At 38.2% G+C, this 21,699-nt stretch overlaps 1 protein-coding gene across 2 annotated transcripts in view; it reads left to right on the top strand.

Annotated features, from left to right (window-relative positions):
• CFAP206 (cilia and flagella associated protein 206) overlaps positions 1-21,699 on the top strand; it is a 34,810-nt gene that overhangs the window by 3,560 nt on the left and 9,551 nt on the right. For both annotated transcript variants that reach the window (XM_089921836.1, XM_022552266.3), the window contains 8 exons: positions 345-428; positions 3,321-3,411; positions 5,947-6,135; positions 6,932-7,090; positions 8,148-8,356; positions 15,515-15,634; positions 16,797-16,995; positions 19,027-19,167. In XM_089921836.1, the coding sequence (XP_089777962.1) occupies positions 345-428; positions 3,321-3,411; positions 5,947-6,135; positions 6,932-7,090; positions 8,148-8,356; positions 15,515-15,634; positions 16,797-16,995; positions 19,027-19,167 (1,192 nt within the window). The remainder of the gene's footprint in view (positions 1-344; positions 429-3,320; positions 3,412-5,946; positions 6,136-6,931; positions 7,091-8,147; positions 8,357-15,514; positions 15,635-16,796; positions 16,996-19,026; positions 19,168-21,699) is intronic.

Consider the following 21,699-nt stretch of genomic DNA (forward strand, 5'->3'; position numbering starts at 1 on the left):
TAGGGGTAAATGCCTAGCCTGGAGCCCATCTGTCTCCTGCCTCAGTCTCTCTACTCTTGCTTTTGTTTTAACAATACACAATAAAAAATACGATAAATATATTCAGTTTCCCAATGTAAAATCTAGCCATTGCTTTCAACCTGTTTCTCCATGTCCTTTTTCTAACACCATGTTCAGATTTGATGCTCATTGCTCCCTTTCTTCAGCCTCTAATGGTTATAAGAAAATCAGCTGAATAATCAACTGCTGGGTAGTCAAGAGGAAGTTATCTAAAAAATGGAAAATTGTTAAACTAATTTTGTAGTAACATGAAGTAAATTGAATGGACCCTTTCCTACTCTCAGGTGAAAGCTGTTGTCCTGGACCCAAGTAATGGCTTTAACACGGATAGAACTCTCGTGAAAGGTGATGTGCAGAAACTTGTAAAGGTGATTATCCGGCAGTTCTCAAATTTTGAGTTATTACTTGCAATTCTAAATGTAGTATTTGTGTTGGTCAATATTGCCTTCAGCTCCGTGAAAGAAAACCCCACCAAATAGTGGTGCAGACAAATGAGAGTTTTATTTTTTCTCATAAAACGAAGTCTAGAGGTACATAGGCTATTTTTCCTGACTTCCTGGGTCACCATCATGCATGTGTTTTCACCCCAGGGTCACAAGATAGCTCTCCCACCTCTAGGCAGGCGTAAGGTAAGAGGACAAAGGTCAAAATGTGTGTGCAGTTGGGTCTGTCACTTTCTTTTTGGAAAATAACAGGCTTTCCCAGAATCCCTCCCGTCTGTTTGCATTTATTGACTAGAATGATACTGCAAGTGAGCCTGGGATATTGATTTGTTTTTTCTTTCCTTTTTTAGCTGACCAAGTCTTTGCCTTAATCCAAACTGGGGCTTTGTTAGTAAGGAAGGAGGGGTATGGATACTGGCAGGTAGCAGCGTCTGCCACAGTATTTCAGAGACATCTTGTTATTAATCTAATGTTACATTGAGAACATTATTAACTGACTTGTCATATACTGTAAAATTATAGTACTAAATTAAGATTCATATAATTATTGATTCAATGTAATTTGTGTTTTTCAATTCTAAGGGAAAAATTGAACCTAGAGCAAAGAATTCATCGTTAGAATCAAGTAGGTGTGCCTGAAAAGCAATTTTAAGAACTAAAGAGGGCAGGAACTTTAGACATTGTTAATTTTTTCATGTTTTAAGTTTGACTCACTGGGTTTAGATGCTTAAATATTTATTTTCTAGATATTCCTCAATGTATTTCCTAAAATTTCAACATTTATCTTTTTCTTCCTGGGCTTAATGATTTTAATTCCCTCCTTCACACAAAAGACTTGAAACAAGCTTTCCCAGACTTGTACGTGATATTTTCTGAGCTCAGACAAATGGCAGAGAAAATTTTCATCATCTCCTTCTTCTCTCACAGCCAGCAGTTCACATAGTAGAGTGCAGGTCTGTCTGCAGATGCTAGAGGGTCAGGAACAGCTTTGGAAGCTTGGAGCTGGGGAATATGTCGTTACAATAACTGTGCAGAAGAGACTCCATGATTCTCTAAGGCAGCTGAGAGCTGGGTCTTTCTGTGCTGAATCTGAGAATGTGGTATAAGGCCTGTTTTTAGCGATAGGGGAAATGACTGATGGTTATTCAGAAATTTGATTGGACAGCCGTGGAGGAGAATCAAGGAGGGGCAGAAAATGTTTTTCTCCTTTTCATCGCTCAAGAAGAGTTTTGGTTTTTTTTTCTCCCTCCAACTCAACCAAGTTGGAAAGCATCAAGCTCAATATACTTTTTCTTTAAATTTATTTTTTTATTGAAGTATAGTTGATTTACAATGTTGTGTTAATTTCTGCTGTACAGCAAAGTGACTCAGTTATACACTTATATACATTCTTTTTTATATTCTTTTCCATTATGGTTTATGCCAGGATATTGAATATAGTTCCCTGTGCTCAATATACTTTTAATATGACAGGTACATTAACTGTCAATTTATATAATAATTCAAGTGATAAAGATTGTTTTCTTTTTTCTCAATTAAAAATCATGTTGATGAGCTAGTCTGTGCATTTGTAAAGTCTGTGCTTGGAACGCCACTTCTGCACCTGGAGGGGTCCAGGTGCATGGGTCCCCTAAAGATAATGTTCCGTCCTCACTCCTGCTTTCCCCTCTTCCTCCTCCCAGGAAAGGAGAGTTGGTGGCCTGGGAGTTGGGTTGAGGGTAGGTGTTGATGTGCCCGCTGGGTGCAGACATAATATAAGTCTAACAGGTGAGATGGGGGAAGACTGGGCTTGGGGGGTGCAGAAGAGAGAAGAAAAGAAAAATTCAGGTTGATCCTCTATTCTAAAGAGGCAAAGCGGAGAAGGGATGAGCCATCTATGTTTGGGGAAAAAACAGGAGAAGATGGACCAGAGGAAGAAATTTTGAAACAGAAGGTAGAGGCAGAGAAAGTCTGTGAGCAGGGGGCGTAGCCGCAGCAGCGTTTTATAAAATGCACATGACCTCCATCATCAGCAAAAAAGAGTGTTAGGCTCAGATAAACAGTAATGAGGGGACTTCCCTGGTGGCGCGGTGGTTAAGAACCCTCCTGCCAATGCAGGGGACACGGGTTCGAGCCCTGGTCCAGGAAGATCCCACATGCCGCGGAGCAAATAAGTCCGTGCGCCACAACTACTGAGCCTGCGCTCTAAAGCCCGTGAGCCACAACTACTGAGCCCATGTGCCACAACTACTGAAGCTCATGTGCCACAACTACTGAAGCCCACACGCCTAGAGCCCGTGCTCCACAACAAGAGAAGCCACTGCAACGAGAAGCCTTATCACCAGAAAAGTAAGAGTAGCCCCCGCTCGCCACAACTAGAGAAAGCCTGCGTGCAGCAACGAAGACCAAACGCAGCCAAAAATAAATAAAACAAACAAACAATAAACAAAACCAAAACCAAAACAGTAATAAAGGGACTCAGGAAGAGCTGTAGACAGGAGCATAAGCATCATGGCACATTCACCCACATTCAGGCCGCAGAGACTAAGCAAAAGGTCAAGCTCCTTGCCTCCAACTAGACTATTAGTCACTTGGGTATGGTAATATTGGTTAATTCAGAGGGAATAGCGTATTACTTAATAAATGTTGTTGGTTAAGTAAACTATAAAGCGTAAAGTCCTCAATGAGAAAAAACGTAATAAAAATGGTCATTGGTAGATAAATATCAGAAATAATGGCTTTGATGTTGCTCTTTGATTTTGAGAATAACTTTGGAAAACACTTCTGATTTTTTCAGAAAATATAACTGGAAGCATGTATGTGATTTTCTTTTTTTAGCTTTGTGTGACTCGGCTATTGGACAGTAAAAATCCTTCCCTGGACACCATTAAGATGCAAGTCTATTTTGATATGAATTATACAAGTCGAGGTAACATATATCTACCGATTTTGATACCCTTTTAAAGAAGATTCATATTGTATTTCAGGTAATAAGGGTGTTGACTTAAAAAATGTTCACAACCTAAAAGTTGATTGTTATGTTTTATTCAGTGGGAAATTTTAGGACTTCAAGCCTGGGAGACAGCATCTCAAGTAACCCTGAGAGAACTGCTCTGAGGAGGGAAGCGGGGGTGGGGGGGGTGGGGGGGGTGGGGGGGTGGGGGGGGGTGGGGGGGGAAGTCAGGCTATATAAAAGTTTTGCAACAAAGGGCAGATAGTCTGCATGTGAAAAGAGTATTGTTAATTAAAGGGAACTGATATCCCAAATTAAGGAAATTAGGGCTTTTCTTTGTATGAGAAGATGCAAGAGTCTGGGCTCACTGATATGGACCTCAGCTATCTGGAGCCAGTATCCTGTGTTTTCACATGCTGAGTTTCCTCAGGGCTCACCGTGGGGAGTGGCTGCAGTCTGATGGCTGCTAGATGGCAGGTATTCTTTCCTTCCAGAGTTTCCTCAGGGCTCACCAGCTCACGCTGGGGGGCTGCAGGTGCTGATGACTGTGACATCCTTTGTTTACTGAGATGGCAGGCAATATTCCATTTCTCAAGGGCTTCATTTGGTTGACCAAGAACAATTTAACTTTTTCGTTTATCTTTTGAAATTTTTTCCAACTTTGAAGAATGTAATAATGTTGGAGATGCTAAATGAGAACACCACCAATGGCCTTTGTGAGTGTCAGAAGTTTCCAGGTCTATTGTGTTTTGACTATTATACCACTAATACATAATAACTTAAATTAAAGCAACCAGCTCACTGAAGTTAAAATTTTTTAATTTGCTGATTTTATTTTTCCTGGTTTATATTATTATCGCATAATGCTTACCTAAATTATGTAACTTACCCCAAAATGAAGTGACTGATGGGAAATTTAAGCTTAGAACATATTTCCTTATGTAAATAGTTTCTTACATACATCAGAAATAAACTGGAGGGCTTCCCTGGTGGCGCAGTGGTTGAGAGTCTGTCTGCCGATGCAGGGGACGTGGGTTTGTGCCCCGGTCTGGGAAGATGCCACATACTGCGGAGCGGTTGGGCCCGTGAGCCATGGCCACTGAGCTTGCGCGTCCGGAGCCTGTGCTCCGCAACGGGAGAGGCCACAACAGTGAGAGGCCCGCGTACTGCAAAAAATAAAAAAATAAAAAATAAAAATAAACTGGAAAGAAGAGGAAAAAGGAAAAGAAATTTCTGTGTAGACTACACTGCCTCTGCCCCACTGTAATTCAATCATTATTAACCATTTGGTGATTTTTGTTGTCTTTTTTTCCCTCTCTGTATTAACCTTTCAGTTATGCTACATGTGTAAAATCATGTATCTTGCTTTTTTGATGAGTAATAATATTTTAGAACAATAAATAATAGTGGAATTGATGATGTAATTTAGATTTTTCTTACTTTCAAAGTTTGACTTGTTTTTGTGGTAAGATTATAGCTATGAAGTGGGCATGGTTGATATGTTGATTATTGCCCTTGTTATAGGGTGTCTTATTGACTTAGTTGCAAGAATTATAGTGCTGGTGAACTGTGGCTCCTTCCACGATTAAGCCTAAACCTCACTGTATTACAGGAAGAAGGGAGAGGGATACCATCCTTGGTGCAACGTCATATTACAGTAATGATATTCAAAGGAAATTTATCTAGAACTAAAATAGAAATACACATAATTGAAGAGGAATATTTATACTACCTATATGGATATTTATATTAGATGTGTTTACATACAGTATACTACACCTACTTACCTAGAGAATATAGATAGTACAATATTTATACTGTGTTTATAATATATATTATAAATTGTCTTGTGTACTTTCTGCTTAAGTAGGAGGTTTTAGCCCTATCTGCTATTACGTTTGGATTGTCTGTTTAAAGGCTTACGTGTTTTGATAAAGCATGCCATTTAAATCACGGTAGTAAATCTTTCCCACTAGATTTTTGTCTTGAGGCTACTTGCTGGCCACTGTTCATTTTTGCTTACTACATCTTACGAAAATACTTGTTTTCATGCAGTAGAATTACCATACCAAGCCATTTTTTCCTCTGGTCCTATTTTCTTTTTTAAAAATTTTTATTTATTATTATTATTTTGGCTGTGTTGGGTCTTCGTTGCTGCATGCAGGCTTTCTCTAGTTGCGGCGGGCGGGGGCTGCTCTTCCTTGTGGTGCATGGGCTTCTCATTGCCGTGGCTTCTCTTGTTGTGGAGCATGGGCTTCAGTAGCAGTGGCATGTGGGCTCAGTAGTTGTGACTCGTGGGCTCTAGAGTGCAGGCTCAGTAGTTGTGGCGCACGGGCTTAGTTGCTCCGCTGAATGTGGGATCTTCCTGAACCAGGGCTCGAACCTGTGTCCCCTGCATTAGCAGGCGGATTCTTAACCACTGTGCCACCAGGGAAGCCCCTGGTCCTAGTTTCTTATGTGAGAAGAATTCTGAGTATCAATATACGGAACATTGTCCTTTGCCAATTTTAGAGGAATTTCTCGAAGAACATCACCGGGTCCTAGAGTCTAGATTAAGCTCTGTTAGCAGAGAAATTACAGATAGTCGAGCATGTGTTCGAGAAGAGCTGGAAAGCCTCTACCGCAAGATCGTCAGCTACGTGTTACTGTGCTCTGGGCTGGGGTCCCCAACAGACATCAAGATTGTCAGAGAGGCAACAGGTAAAAAATATACACCATTTCCATTTCATCCATGAACATACATGAACATAGTATCTTATAAAATATGTTGAATTATAAGTATTGAAGATTGAAGTTTTCTTCTTTTATCTGAAAAAAATTAGCAAAAATAAGAGGTTAAAACTTACCCCAGATTTTTCTTACACAGTGTATCAACACTAAAACTCAAGTAGCACTTTTGGGAAGTGAATATTGTTAATCTTCTTAGAGCTGTATGTACCTAGGAGCCTATTACAATGTTTCACTACAGAAACATTGGCAGTATGATTAACCAGGCTGATTGGGGAACGGGGACTGCTGGGAGAGGAGATTTCCTACTGATGAAAGGCGTTGAGTCTGTCACCTAGGATGGATGATGGGAAATGGCACTGTTTTATCCTCAGGGAATACTTGCCCACTTTCGTACTTTAAGATAAGGAATAGGCAATATCTCTAATCTTCCCACGGATTTCTTCCATAATTATTTTAAAGCATCATTTTTTTTCTACTCAGAGCCCTAATTAGAAAGCTTGTTTTAACGCCCATTGCCAAAAAATTACTGATGGATGCTTAATTATGAAAATAGACGTGAGGCAATGGCATTATTTTCAGTAGCTCAGCTTTCTTGATAAATGCTAAATTTTGCCATGTATTCTGGAAGCAGGCATCAGACATTTAAAGAATCATCTAAGTGACTCTATAAAGACAAGCCCCTTAACTTTCTGCTGAAAGGAACTTGTTTTTTACGTTCTGATAGCTTTACTTACCATTTTGTTGTCTTTATTGTGGTCTGTTTTAGCTGCCCTACAGAGTGTTTTTCCTCAGGCTGAGCTTGGGACATTTCTAACTCTTTCTAAGAAGGACAGAGAACGCCAGCTGAAAGAGCTCACCATGATTGTTACTGGAATTCGCTTATTTAACCGAGACTGTGGAAAGGGAGGAGAAGGCATTGATGACTGTAGGTATATCATTAAGTTAATTCTATAGGTTAGGTAAGTTTAAAATTTAATGGGAACAGAGGAGAATAATTCACAGCACACCACTGGCATTCTTAGATTTAAGGTTTGCAGTTTTGACCATACCTTAGGTACAGCTACTGTTCATAATGTATAGTAATTTTTCATTTTATTGGGGCAAGACCTTAAATTTTATGTACCATGAAGCTAGTATGGGAGCATGAATCAGTAAAAGGATTGAGGCCAGCCTCCCCAGTACAGTGGGGCTTTGTGTTCTTTACTCCAAGTCAAATAACCAAAAGGGAATAAAATTCAGTGATTTAAAAAATAAAAATCACCCTGAAAAGCAAACCATTGTTGATGTGGTTAATGGAATGAAATGGTCCAAGAGGAGATATCTGCAAGTCTGTAAATTCAGGAGCCTCTACTATGCTGTTATATACTTAATGCATTCATTATCTGTAAGTTTGAAAGTACTCATTGAAATATTTGCTCAAAGACCTACCAGTAGAAGTAACTTCCTTATGCATTTGGTACACACGTAGGCCCACTGAGAAGGTGTTAGTGTCTTTTTACCAGATCACTGGTCTAGTACAATAAGGTAATTTTTTTTGCAATTTAAAAACTGTTCTAAAAAGTCAATTCCCATTCTTCATAAAGTTTCCTGTCTTGCTAGACAATTCTGTTATTTTTCAGTATCCCAGTGAGTTTCTTAAGTGGTACACTTTTATTTTCTTTTTTACCAGTAGTAAAGAAGATACACAGAAGGAGAGATACAGGGGCTTTTCTAGAGGCACATAGCTAATACAGCACATAACACCAATGCCTGTCTGTTCTTTAGCATCTTCTATATTTTAGTAGCAAAAGCTGATCTGCTTTAACTTTTGGTTATTATTCTGGCAATGTCTTCGTTTTTTTTGAATATGCCTCCTTATTGTTAATTTGGTTGAGGAAAAAAACTAACTCAACCTAATGTTTAAATATGACCACTTTCTAGGCTTTTTCTTCTGAATCTTTTTAGATTGCCTCATGTCTCTCTTATTATACCTCTCAAACCAGTGCCAGCTATTCTACAGGAAGCAATCCCAGCCACCACTCAGCATGTTGATTCCCAACTTGAGGTGGTCCAGGACCAGGCATACCGTTACACAGCCATCCTCGAGAAAGTAGCAAAGAACCCACTCTTGAGTCAAGAACTTCAGCCCTATATGTTAAAAGAAGCACTATATAATGTGCGACAATATGAGTTCTTCCTTCAGATCATTTTGGTGAGTTAATGTCATAAGAGATGGTCTTTCCCACAGAATTCAGCCTCTTTGCATATATATTCTTTGCTTTGAATTAAATATTTAGTTTAATTTTTAAAAACCCCACTGGTTAGACAAAGATTTTTTTTAAAGTAGAGTTGATTTACAATATTGTTTTAATTTCTGCTGTACAGCAAAGTGATTGAGATACATATATATATATACACACACACACACACACACACATAACACACACATTCTTTTTTTGTATTCTTTTCTATTATGGTGTATCATAGGATATTGAATATAGTTCCCTGTGCTATACAGTAGGACCTTGTTGTTTATTGCCACCTCTTTATATATTATGGGGTGAAAACAAAAGATAGAACCAGGTCATTGATAAAGAAGGCAACCTTAATAACTGCTCAGTATATATCGCATCTGTAGGATCAAGAACTAAAATAGAAATGGGAAAATTGGATGTTGATATTAATGAAGATGTGTTGGCAGGAATGGATTTTGGGTAGTTGATTCTCTTTGTTCCTCGGTAATATGATTGTTGCACGGTTGCCGTAGTTAAGCAGGTATGTGTATATATGTATAAGCAATGCTGCATTGTTTGCCTTCATTCAGAGCAAGTGTCTAACACATAGTTTGGCAGGTTGTTGGCACTCAAAGAACTTTTATGTAATTATTTGTTCTAATTGTAAAAATTGGTAGAAAAGATTTTTACTTCTGGTGTTTTTAGATCTAATGAACAAGCCAAGCACTATCCCCAGAGAGCTGGAAAATATGAAGTAGTGATTTTAAACTTCTTTTTAAAGCAGCAGAGCCGTTTCAGATGGAACCTTATTCAAAATCCTAAAAATATAAAGCAAGTATCTAGATGAAAGGATTGGAGGACCTTTTCACCAAGGAGCATCCCCAAGCCACCCTAAGATTCCAGGGAACACAGTTTGTTAACTATGTCATGGCAGCAAGCTATGTTTCCACCAGTTACTGTTTTGTTTCTGTTTTTTTCCCCTAGCTGTGTTGAGGTATAACTGACAAAGTTGTCGGATATTTAAAGTGTACAGTGTGATGATCTGATATACATACATATTGTGAAAGTATTCTCCCACTGAATTAATTAGCACATCCATCCCCCTGGTCACTGTTTACCTTCACACAGCCTCTATTTTCCAAACACCATAAGACCGCAGGATCAGTGGAACTGTCTTTTTGTACAAGTGAATACTAATGTCTTGAGAGATAGAACAAGCTGTATTCTGCCCCCTCTTCATTTTCACTAGTATCTTAATGACTCACTACCACTTTTGGCTGCACTCAATCTGTCTTCTCTCCTTACCTCCGCTACAGAGAATAGAAAGATCACATCCAGAAGACATGACTGCATTGCAACAAACTAGGAGTGGTCCTCACAGCTGACCTACTATCTAATTGCCTTCAGAAGGGAGGACTCTAAATCAACCATTTGAAACCAAATCATTCTTTACGGTACATGTTCCCCTAACACTGACTTGTGGCTAGCAGCCTTATGTAACTAGTAAGATACTAAGAGGATTTCACGGTCAGTTTATCTTGAGTGCATACAGGTCCACAGGAGCAGAATCTCACATTTACTTTTGTCATTTTTGTCCAGAAGGGATATTATAAGAAAGAACTTTGGGAAACTGTCCCACATACTGTAAGGATGTTGTAGAGGACATTGTTCATTATGTAGCATTTTCTCACAGCTTTCACTCATGAAACATATTCAGCCAACTAACTGACAGTCTCATATTCTCATTGGAGTTCTTACTCTCAGAGCTAGAGGGACGGTTAATAGAGTGTAGAAGTGATAAGTGCGGGTCCTGCAGCCAGACTGCATGGGTTCTAATCCCGACTTTGCCACTTACGAAATCTGTGTCCTTGACCAAGTTGCTTGACCTCTCTGTGCCTTAGTTCCCACGTTTCATTTGTAAAAAGGGGTTATTGATAGTCTCCACTAGGTAAATAAGGTAGAACAAGTGCTTGCAGACAGTGAGAGCTCAGTAAGCAGATTGATGATGATGACGACAGTGTTTATTACCATCGTCGTCATCGGGGCATTAGCAGAACAGCTCTGATTTCATCTCAGTAGGGGCACAAGCTGAAGACCTCTTATTTTTCTAGACAGTATCTCATTTCCAAGCCCTCTGTTGCTCGTGTTATTAGAAAGTTCACATTCTGATCTTAACACTCTTTATGACTGTCTCATACTCCTTTCAGTCAGGGTCAGGATGAGTTTTCTTAACCTTCTGACTTTTTTGCTGGTTAATCAGTGTTTCTTTTTGTTGTTGTTGTTTTTATTGAGACATACTTGATTTACAATGTTGTATTAGTTTCAGGTGTACGACGTAGTCATTCAAAATTTTATAGATTATACTTCATTTATAGTTATTATAGAATATTGTCTACATTCCCTGTGCTGTACAATATATCCTTGTAGCTTATTTATTTTATACATAGTAGTTTGTACCTCTTAATCCCCTACCCTTATCATGCCCTTCCCCCCTCCCCTCTTTCCAATGGTAACCACTCATTTTTTCTCTATATCTGTGAGTCTGCTTCTTTTTTTAATATTCACTAGTTTGTTTTATTTTATAGATTCCGCATATAAGTGGCAACATACAGTACTTGTCTTTCTCTGTCTGACTTATTTCACTAAGCATGATACCTTCTAAGTCCATCCATGCTGTTACAGATGGCAAAATTTCATTCTTTTTTATGGCTGACAAGGATATGATAGTTTTTAGCTATCCAACCTCCCCCATCAATCTACCTTAGTTACAGTTAAGGTTGTTACAGAATGGATACAGTTTAATTAGTATTATCACTAGGTTATAAAATACGTCAGTTTATGTCTAGCTGAAACCTTTTCCTGGGTATGAAGTCTATGAATGCTCTTTTTTAAACTCACATTATTTGAACAGATATTAATATGCTTTTTGGAAGTATTGATTTTGATGCAAAATTTTTCTTTTGCCAATGCTACATTCAGTTTACGTAGACATTTGAAAAATCCAATTATAGTTTGGGTAAGATAGTGAATTATTGTTTTTTGATCAGGACTTTATCTGCTGCAGTGAACAAATCAAATACTCTGGAAGAGAAAAGGAAGGGGTGATTGCAGTCTTGTTGACTGGCTTAGCTGAGAGAACAGAATTCCATCCTCTGTGGGCTTTTGAAGAGCAGGGCAGTCACCATAGAGAGAAAACCACTTACTGTTATCGTGCAAGTAAATGTCGCATGACACACAACATTTCTTAAAATATGTAAGTCAAGACTTTCGTACACTTCCTCCCCCCAAGCTCTGTCTGCAGGGCCCTTTCATAGCATAGATTATACAGGACTTCTTGATTTTTCTGATAATGTAAGTAAGATATCAGTTAGGTGGAATTTGTGCTTGTTTTAGACTTGTTGAAAAACGTCCATGGAAGAAAGTTTGAAAAACTTATAAATTAAAAAGTGAGGGAGAGGAAGAAGAATGCTAGGTTCACATGCTTTCTCCAAGCATTTTTTGGACTGCATTATGATAAGAAAGTTGAAGCGACTTTATTCTTATTTTTTTTCTCCAACAATCTCATTAAAAATATCTTTGTGTTAGGATGCTGTCAAGTTCGTGGTGGCAGATACAGGCTTTTCAAGATGTGAGTTTTATCATTGGTAACAAAAACTATCGTTTTCCTGAAGTGACAGACTCATTTCATTCACTCTCAAGAAAATATCTTCCAGTAGCTAAGGCTCAAAAACCATAGTTTGTCTGCCAGTTCTTTCAAGTAAAAATGCTGTTCTACTGGAGGGGGAAAAAGGCTATATCAGCTTGCAATCCAGTCATGTAAGAGAACTATGTGTTTTAATATGCAATAGAAGTGCTTTATATATACTTTCTGTTTGATCACACTGATTATTAAAAAGCTGTGCACTTAAAGGTCAAAATTCAGTCAAATTAATACTTTTACTGCATCATCAAGGATAGTGCTAAGTGAAACTAGCTTTTTTATTGAGATACAATTGACATGCAAGATTATATTAGTTTCAGATGTATAGCATAATGATTCCATATATGTATATATTACAAAATGATGGCCACAATAAATCTAGTTAAATTCTTCGCCACATATCGTTACATTTTTTTTCCTTGTGATGAGAACTGTTAAGATCGACTCTCTTACCAACTTTCAATTGTACAATACAGTATTGTTAACCAGTGATAGTCACCAATGCTGTACATTACATCCCCACGGCTTATGTATCTTATAAGTGGAAGTTTGTACCTTTTGACCACCTTCACCCATTTTGCCCACTCCCATCCCCCTCCCCTACCTGTGGCAACTACCAATCTGTTCTCTGTATCTATGAGCTCGGTTATTATTATTTTTTTTAATTTTTGTTTATTTTATTTTTGGCTGTGTTGGGTCTTCGTTTCTGTGCAAGGGCTTTCTCTAGTTGCAGCAAGCGGGGGCCACTCTTCATCGCGGTGCGCGGGCCTCTCACTGTCGCGGCCTCTCTTGTCTCGGAGCACAAGCTCCAGACGCGCATGCTCAGTAGTTGTGGCACACGGGCTTAGTTGCTCCGCGGCATGTGGGATCCTCCCAGACCAGGGCTCAAACCCGTGTCCCTGCATTGGCAGGCCGATTCTCAACCACTGCGCCACCAGGGAAGCCCTATGAGCTCAGTTTTGTTTTTTTTAAGTTTCCACATATAGCAGTAAGGTCCTGTTGTGTATAGCATGGGGAATTATATTCAATACCTTGTAATAACCTATAATGGAAAATAACCTGAAAAACTTTTATATGTATGACTGAATCACTTTGCTATACATCAGAAACTAACACAACGCTGTAAATCAACTGTACTTCAATTTAAAAAAGATTCCAGGGACTTCCCTGGTAGTCTAGTGGTAAAGAATCCGCCTTGCAATGCAGGGGACACGGGTTCGATCCCTGGTCAGGGAACTAAGATCCCACGTGCCATGGAGCAACTGAGGCCCCCATGCCACAACTACGGAGCCTGTGCGCCTTGACTAGAGAGCCCATGTGCCACAAACGACAGAGCCCCCGTGCCCTGGAGCCCGCACACCACAACTACAGAGCCCACCCGCCCAGCCCGCCTGCCACAACTAGAGAAGAGAAAACCCGCACGCCACAATTAGAAGAGAGAAGACTGCACACCACAACAAAAGATCCCGCGTGCCTCAGCGAAGACCCCACGTGCCGCAACTAAGACCTGATGCAGCCAAAAATAAATAAAAAATAAATCTTAAAAAAAAAGAATAAATAAAAATTTTAAAAAAGGTTCCATATATAAGTGAGATCATATGATATTTGTCTTTGTCTGACTTACTTCACTTAGTAAAATTCCCTCAAGTTTCACTGTTGTTGCTGCAAATGGCAGGACTCCTTGTAAATAATGCTGCAGTGAACATGGGGGCACATATATCTTCTTGAGTTAGTGTTTTTGTTTCCTTCAGACAAATGCCCAGAAATGGAATTGTTGGGTGATGTGGTGGTTCTATTTTTAATTTTTTGAGGAACCTCCCTACTTTTTCCATAGTGGCAACACCAAAGTTACATTCCCACCAACAGTGCACGTGTGTTCCCTTTTTATCCCCACATCTTTGCCAACGCCTGTTATTTCTCGTCATTTTGATAGTAGCCATTCTGTCAGATGCGAAGTGATATCTCATTGTGGTTTTGATTTTCATTTTCCTGATGATTAGAGATGTTGAGCAATTTTTTGTGTACGTGTTGGCCTTCTGTATGTCTTCTTTGGAAAAATGTCCATGTAGAATTTTTAGTTGGAAAGTTCTTTTTGGTAAAATGTAAACAGGGATTGTTCTAGGACACTATCAGGAAAAATCAAGAAGTTCTGTGTGCCTAATCTGTGAATGGAGCCTGCAAGCATAGCTTAGGGGAGTAGATCTGGAGTATCTTTACTTATAGTTTTGAAAGAAGTGTTATGTATTGGATGTAACTTTTACTTTGGAGAACATATGCAGAATTATTTCTGTTTCTTGTTGATTGTGTACAAATCTAAAGACTTTAAGGACTGCATTTTCATATTTGATTCCTAAAAGAAAACTAGCAATCAAGGGGAAAAACTCTGAGGGGTAGGGAAGAGACTTATTAGATCGGATAAACAATATGTAAATTATTATTATAAATAAATAATGGGTGAATGAGGCAAGAGGAGGGGAGATGCTTAGAGTAGTATGGGTAAAATTGAAACAGGATGCACATTACATTGTGAATAAAAAAATTCATTAGTTGAAATACAATGATGATATTTGATATTTCTTATGAAGTAATAATTTTTTGTCATTTAAAAATAGTCTAGTAAAACATATAGTTAGGCTACAGATATCTGAGAATTCAAATGCAGTTTTTCTCTCTTCACGTAATTGTTACTCTTTAACACTGTGCTAATAACCCCATACCACTGCCATTTCTGGTCACATCTTAGGATAAGAGCCCTGGGCTCAGACGATCTGGTGTAGAACCATGATTCTACCCCTCATTAGCTGTGTATCCTTGGGCAATTTACTTACCTTTCTGTACCTTGGTTTTCTTATTTGTACTTGCCTCTTTTTGTACTTAACAAGTATTTAATATGGTGCTTAGCACATAATAAGAGTAAATGTTAGTAATTATTTCAGATTCAGCATTTAGCACCTTATTTTCAGATTGCTATGGTTGTATGAGAAATATATTGTTTTTCTTTCAATGCTGTGATTTTTAACATTTTCTGCATTCTTGAAAGCAATTTTTAAAAATCTGGGTATCAAAGTAGTTTTCAAAGGAATACCTCATTAATTTTATCTTTGAGGAATGGGAAAATAACAGTTCTAGAAAACTGTGTTAGAGGATCCACTGCTCGGGAATGCAGTTATACTGAATATCGAAGAATACCTGTATACATTTGAGAAAAATTATAGCCATTGTATTTCAAAAGATTCATCCATTCAACAAATGTTTCTGGAGTGCCATCCACATGGCCAGTTCTATTCTTGGTGTTGGGGATACCATGGAGAGCAGAATCCTTGCTCTTACTGAGCTTACTTTCAGGGGATGTGGGGAGCAGGTAGGGCTTAAAACATACATAATGTTTGTAGTAAAATTATAAAAATAATGAATGCCAATTATGTTGTCTTCACAGTCGGATATAATTACTTGTGCTCAAGAAGTGGAAATGATGATAAAGCAGTTAGGAGCCCAACTGGAACAATTAAAATTTACTGTAAAATCAAAGACGGCTGTCCCAACATCACAAGTCTTTGTAAGCATTTGTCATCCACTTTGACCTTGTTTAAAGGTGAATGTACTTTTAAGTCCTATAAAGTTGGATCAGAAGTAATTTTAATTTTATTTAATTACTAAAAATATAATATTAGCTTTATATGAGGTGATCCTGCTGTTTTTCGTTATTTTGTAGTAATAATCATATAACCAGGATGTTATAAGTTGGATGAGAGGATTCCCTTGGTAGGCCATTGCTACTCAGCGGAGTGCAGATATATATTATAATAACCATAATATCAGTATTGTCTGTGGCAGCAAAAATAATCCATAGTGCAGTGTTGAAAACATTTTTACAGTAGCTGGTTAAGAAATAGACTTCAGCACAGAGGTGATGTAACTTGTGACCTTTCTGAAAAGACAGATAAAATCACTTTGTTTACCAGGCCTGCACTTATTCTGACTTTCTGATTATCTGTACCACCCTATGGGCAAATCTGGGAGCCCCAAAGAAGTACAAGATGTACGTGCAGTATTTTATAGAGCATTTTGAGTCTCTGATCATTTTCTGTAATCATTCCCAACATTTGACTTTAAAAGCCTGGAAACAAAAGGCTAAGTTGTTTCACTTATAAGTAGGGCCAGGGCCTGATTAATTTTTTATTTGTTGTATAAGTCAGTGACCTTTAATATGAATAAAAAATACTTTATGTCACTGACACAAAATCTTTAACTTATAAGCTCACAAGAAATGGCCCAAAAAAAAAAAAAAAAAAGAAATGGCCCAAGATGTATCCCTAGACTTTCCAAGTTCTTTTGAATTGTAACTGAGCCAGATAAATCTAATTATAATGAGTCATATTTAGCTTTTTTTAAAAAAAGAAGCTGTTCTCCCCTAGACCTTTTGAGGTGAAGCGTCCATGAATGTTTTTTAGGTGATCATGTGTATTTGGCTTTTCTGAGTAAACTAACTTACTGGCAATCATACTAAAATAAAATGCTTTGATATACAAGTTTATTTTCTCATAATTTATGAGTCCAATTTCTACTGAGATTCTGTCGTCTAATTTCATGAGACTTTTACTTGTCTTACGGGAGAATTAATCTCTTTACAAACAAAAATTTGTACTTATTTTTAAGAGTAGAGTGATTTGTAATTTTATTAAACAGTGACATTTTGAAAATTTTTGTCTCTTCCTCAGCCCATCTTCATTGCCCTTTCCAATCTGTGGACTAGCTTTCAGGATGAAACTGTTTTGATTAGCATCCTCAGTAATTTAACTACTCATCTTGAGCCATTTCTGGGGACTCATGAACTGTTCTTTCCTGAGAAAGTGATGCAAGCTCTTCTTGATGGAGTGACTGTGAAAACTGATGTGTGTAGAATGAAAGAGCACATTGGTAACAGAAATCATTGCATTATTTCCTCTTCCTCTTAAAATTACCTCTAGAATAAACTCACTCTTTTGTTTTAAAATTTTCAGGTGTATCGTTCTGATAAAGTTTTGAATATCTTTCTTGATTGTAAGACTGCTAATGTTCATTATAGAAAATATGGAAAACAAAATATATAAACTGAAGAGTTTGCTATCCAGCAATAACCATTCCTAGTGTTATTGTTAGTGTTTTGGTTAACAATGATTTCCTGTGCTTATAGGTTTCTATTGTAGTCTTAGTGATTTTATTATCGGTTTGTAGTAGAAAAGGATATTAATCCTTGCTATATTTGTTGCAAACAAAGCTCCATTTCTTTGGAATGCTATTTGCCATATATGTACCCCAGATTCAGGTTGAAATTTATAAATCAATAAATGTTATCCCTATAAAATTGAGCTTATTTTAGGCCCTTTAAGAGATGCATTGATTCTTATAGAAAGGCTGTCTTTATCAATAAACTTCCTTGTACTTGTTTAATCCCTGCTGTCTTATTAAAGACAACTCAAAATTCATGAGAAATGTCAAAATAGAGTCTGGGATTTGAATTGTTGCCTAAAAAGAAAGTTTATCCAGAAAGTGAAATTAGATCATTGACTCTCCAAATTTCCTTTTCACATTCTGTTTGTGTAAAGGCAAAAAAATAACCTAGTGGCAGGGCAGGAATAAAGCCGCAGATGTAGAGAACGGACTTGAGGACATGGGGGTGGGGGGAGGGGGAGGGGGAAGCTGGGACGAAGTGAGAGAATGGCATGGACATATATACACTACCAAATGTAAAATAGATAGCTAGTGGGAAGCAGCTGCATAGCACAGGGAGATCAGCTCGGTGCTTTGTGACCACCTAGAGGGGTGGAATAGGGAGGGTGGGAGGGAGACGCAAGAGGGAGAGGATATGGGGATATATGTATACATATAGCTGATTCAATTTGTTGTACAGCAGAAACAAATACAACTTAGTAAAGCAATTATACCCCAATAAAGATGTGAAAAAAAAAACGTAGCAGTAATTTGCATTCTTATTAGAATACATAAAATCTGAAAATGAAATCAGAGAGACTCAAAAACATCCTTCCAGTTAGTTTTTCCTACTTTTTCATTTTGTTAAAACGGCATATCTGTGCAAATACTAAATGAAACTGAAAAATTAAAGTCACTTCAGCAGTAGATATTAAACTCAACTATATTGGCAAGACGTGCCATTTCCTACTATAAGTCAAACTTTTTTTTTTTTTTTACATCTTTATTGGAGTACAATTGCTTTACAATGGTGTGTTAGTTTCTGCTTTATAACAAAGTGAATCAGTTATACATATGTTCCCATATCTCTTCCCTCTTGCGTCTCCCTCCCTTCCACCCTCCCTATCCCACCCCTCCAGGGGGTCACAAAGCACCGAGCTGATCTCCCTGTGCTATGCGGCTGCTTCCCACCAGCTATCCTCACCACATCTCATCACCGTTTGAGGCGTTCAGGCATATCAGGAAAAAAGAGTGAAGAAGGTCTATTTTCTCCAAAGTATGCATTTACTTCCAGCTGTAGCCACGGGGTCACTTGTAGTGTCTCCTGTTTGGATACAGAGCCAGAAACAGAAGTGTAGGTAGCACTGCAAAAGTAAGAACCTCGGGGATCAATGTTTTATAAATTCGCGTTTTTATTTGCGTAAAAAAAATCGGCAAAACTAGGAAGACTTTTTAGAAGTGTGAAGAACAGAAAAGTATATCCTCTGTTACCAAAATTACTAAGTTACTAAGAGATGTTTCCTTGACTCTTTCTGCTCAGAACATTCTCAGTTGTTTAAAGAACTGACAGTCCTAGTATATAAGCATCATATTCAAAGTATTTTGCCACCTCGCATATTATTAAGAGCTACACTGTCGTGAACGAAGTTAATTCATCTCTGTTTTAGTCACATAGTAGCCGGTCTCTTCTGCTCGTTTCCTGGGTGGCTTACTCTTCCCACTGAATATGGTTTTTCTTGTGCTCCTCTTTCATTTTAGAAGAGAGAGTAAATCTGGCGGATTTCAGAAAACTAGAATGGCTTTTCCCAGAAACAACAGCCAATTTTGATAAATTGTTGATTCAGTATCGAGGATTTTGTGCTTACACATTTGCTACAACAGATGGTCTTCTTCTTCCAGGTATATCATTGGAAATAATACTGTCCTCCCTTCTCCAGTTTTTTCTTTAAATGATGTGTCCTCATTGTCACTCACTCACTCACTTTGTAAAATTTTATGGACTCTAATGGTGAACTAGGAAAGGAGCTACAAAGATGACCTAAATGCAATATTTATCTTTGAAGTGCTCGCAGCATAACCCAATAGACTGACATAAACAAGAAATTACAATACAAGCGATAAGCGATGGAATGTGTATATAATGAAATATGGATGCTACAATATCATAAAAGGGGGATGACTCATATGTCAATGAAGGATTTCAGAAGTGTTATGTGGCATTCCTAAAATAGATCATCTTCCAAAGTGATTACTTGAAAGCGCAACAGTTTGACTGATACGTTTATTAAACAATATTCTTTGTCACTTTATGGTTATATTCCGTTAACATAGATCAGGATTTCTGTATAAGGACATGGCCAATATTTTATCAAGTACAATTTCTCTATGATGTATATATTACTAGAACTTCTCTAAAGAGTAAATCAGAAATTGAGATGAAATAAATTATTATCCAAAAAGTACCATGTGAATTGGCAATAGAATTATTACAAAGAATTATTGGGATTGTGTGTATACAGGCTAGAGAACATACACATTGACTCATTTTTTTTTTATGGTAGAGATTTTTTCATTATGCGAGTAATAAAAGGTTTACCTTGGGAGAACTGAGAGAATAGTATTCTGAGATCCTGTGAGGGTCACTGACAGGAGAAAACAATCAAGAGCCGTGAAGAAGTAAAAAGCAATAGAATGGAGATGATTTCCTTCTCCCCTTGTCTTTTTTTTCCTTCTCTTCGCTCCCCGCACCCCAAATCTCTCTCTCCGTCCACAAATAAGAAGGGAAGGGAGTCATGAGAGAAACAAACACAGAAACATGGATGTGGGGTGACACAGAGGTAGCATGATGTGGTTGGAAAAGCTGTGGGCCAAGATTGGGAGAGCCTGGTTTCTTTTTCTTTTTTAATATTTATTTATTGTTTATTTTTGGCTGTGCTGGGTCTTAGTTGCGGCAGGCGGGATCTTAGTTGCGGCATGCGGAATCTTTTTTGTTTTTAGTTGTGGCATGTGGGCTTCTTAGTTGTGCATGTGAATTCTTAGTTGCAGCACACATGTAGGATCTAGTTCCCTGGCCAGGGATGAACCCGGGCACCCTGCACTGGGAGTGCAGAGTCTGAACTGCTGGACCACCAGGGAAGTCCTGGGAGAGCCTGGGTTCTAGTCCCCGTTGTTCCATTAGTAAACAGAGTAACTTTCAGCAAATCTCTTGTCTTTTGTGGACCTCAGCTTCCACATCAGGAAAAAAGGACCAACTAGGAGGTCTGTTTGGTCCCTTCCAGCTCCTACCAACTATGATTCTAAGAAAGGGGGAGAAAGAGAAAAAAAGTAGAAGGGCTTGAGGGGCTTTGCGTTTAGAATCCTCTCAGAATCAGCTAGTCTGGAGACTTTATTTCTACGTGCTACAATATTTCCTGGGCACCAGCCACCTGCACTGCCTCGGAGGAATCCCGTGAGAGTCCCTCCTTCCTCGGAACTGCAGACCACAGGGCTTGAGTCCCCGGGTAATGCTGGGGCTTACCAGGCAGGGTCCTTTTCAGATGACATCACTGACTTTACTGCCCACCTCTCGTTCCCTTGTGCACTGCTCTAGCCCCACTGGCCTTCTTGCTATTCTCAAACATTCCGAGCTCATTTTCACCTCGAATCTTTTGCACTTGCTATTCCCTCTACTTGGACAGCTCTATTCCCCCACAGCTACATACCTTGCTCCCTCATCTTATTCAGCCTTCTCTGATCACCCAACTTAAAATATCAATCTCGCCCTTCTTCCTTTTACTATGTGTTTAACCTGCTTTGCTTACTTGTTTTCTGTAGCACTGATCACTCTCTGGGCAATGGTATATTGGTTCATTTCTTTTCTCTGTATCCTCAGTGCCAAGAACGGGGTCAGTAAATATTCGTTGAATAAGTGAAAGAATAAATAAATAAGACAGTGTTACCGTTTCCTATATAATTCCCACAAACTGTGGATACTTATAACCCATATTTTATGTAGTATCTTTTCATAGTGGGAGATACTTTCTAACATGCAAATGTACATTTTGGAACAGATGTTTCATTTTTGTAGTTCTTACAGAATTATTTTAAAAACTGTGCTTCTAGTAGTTAGTTTAGTTTAAGGAGATTTGAAAAACCTGCTAGATGATTAAGTGGCTTCTCATAAAAGATTTTTAAACGACTTATATCTGGATAGTGAAATATTTTTAGACAAAATCATAATTTAAAATTTAAAAATATGGGATTTCCTGGTGGTCCAGTGGTTAAGATTCCATGCTCCCAGTGCAGGGAGCACAGGTTTGATCCCTGGTCGGGGAACTAAGATCCTGCATGCTGCATGGTGTGGCCAAAAAATAAAATAAAATAAAATAATTAAAAATGTATAAAATAAATTTCATTTGAATTTTATGTAAAATATAATTTAACAAAATATAA

The sequence above is a fragment of the Delphinapterus leucas genome, chromosome 12 (assembly GCF_059928025.1).
Source record: "Delphinapterus leucas isolate spDelLeu-1000000601 "Yukka" chromosome 12, BTC_Dleu_Yukka2, whole genome shotgun sequence".
Lineage (NCBI taxonomy): Eukaryota > Metazoa > Chordata > Mammalia > Artiodactyla > Monodontidae > Delphinapterus > Delphinapterus leucas.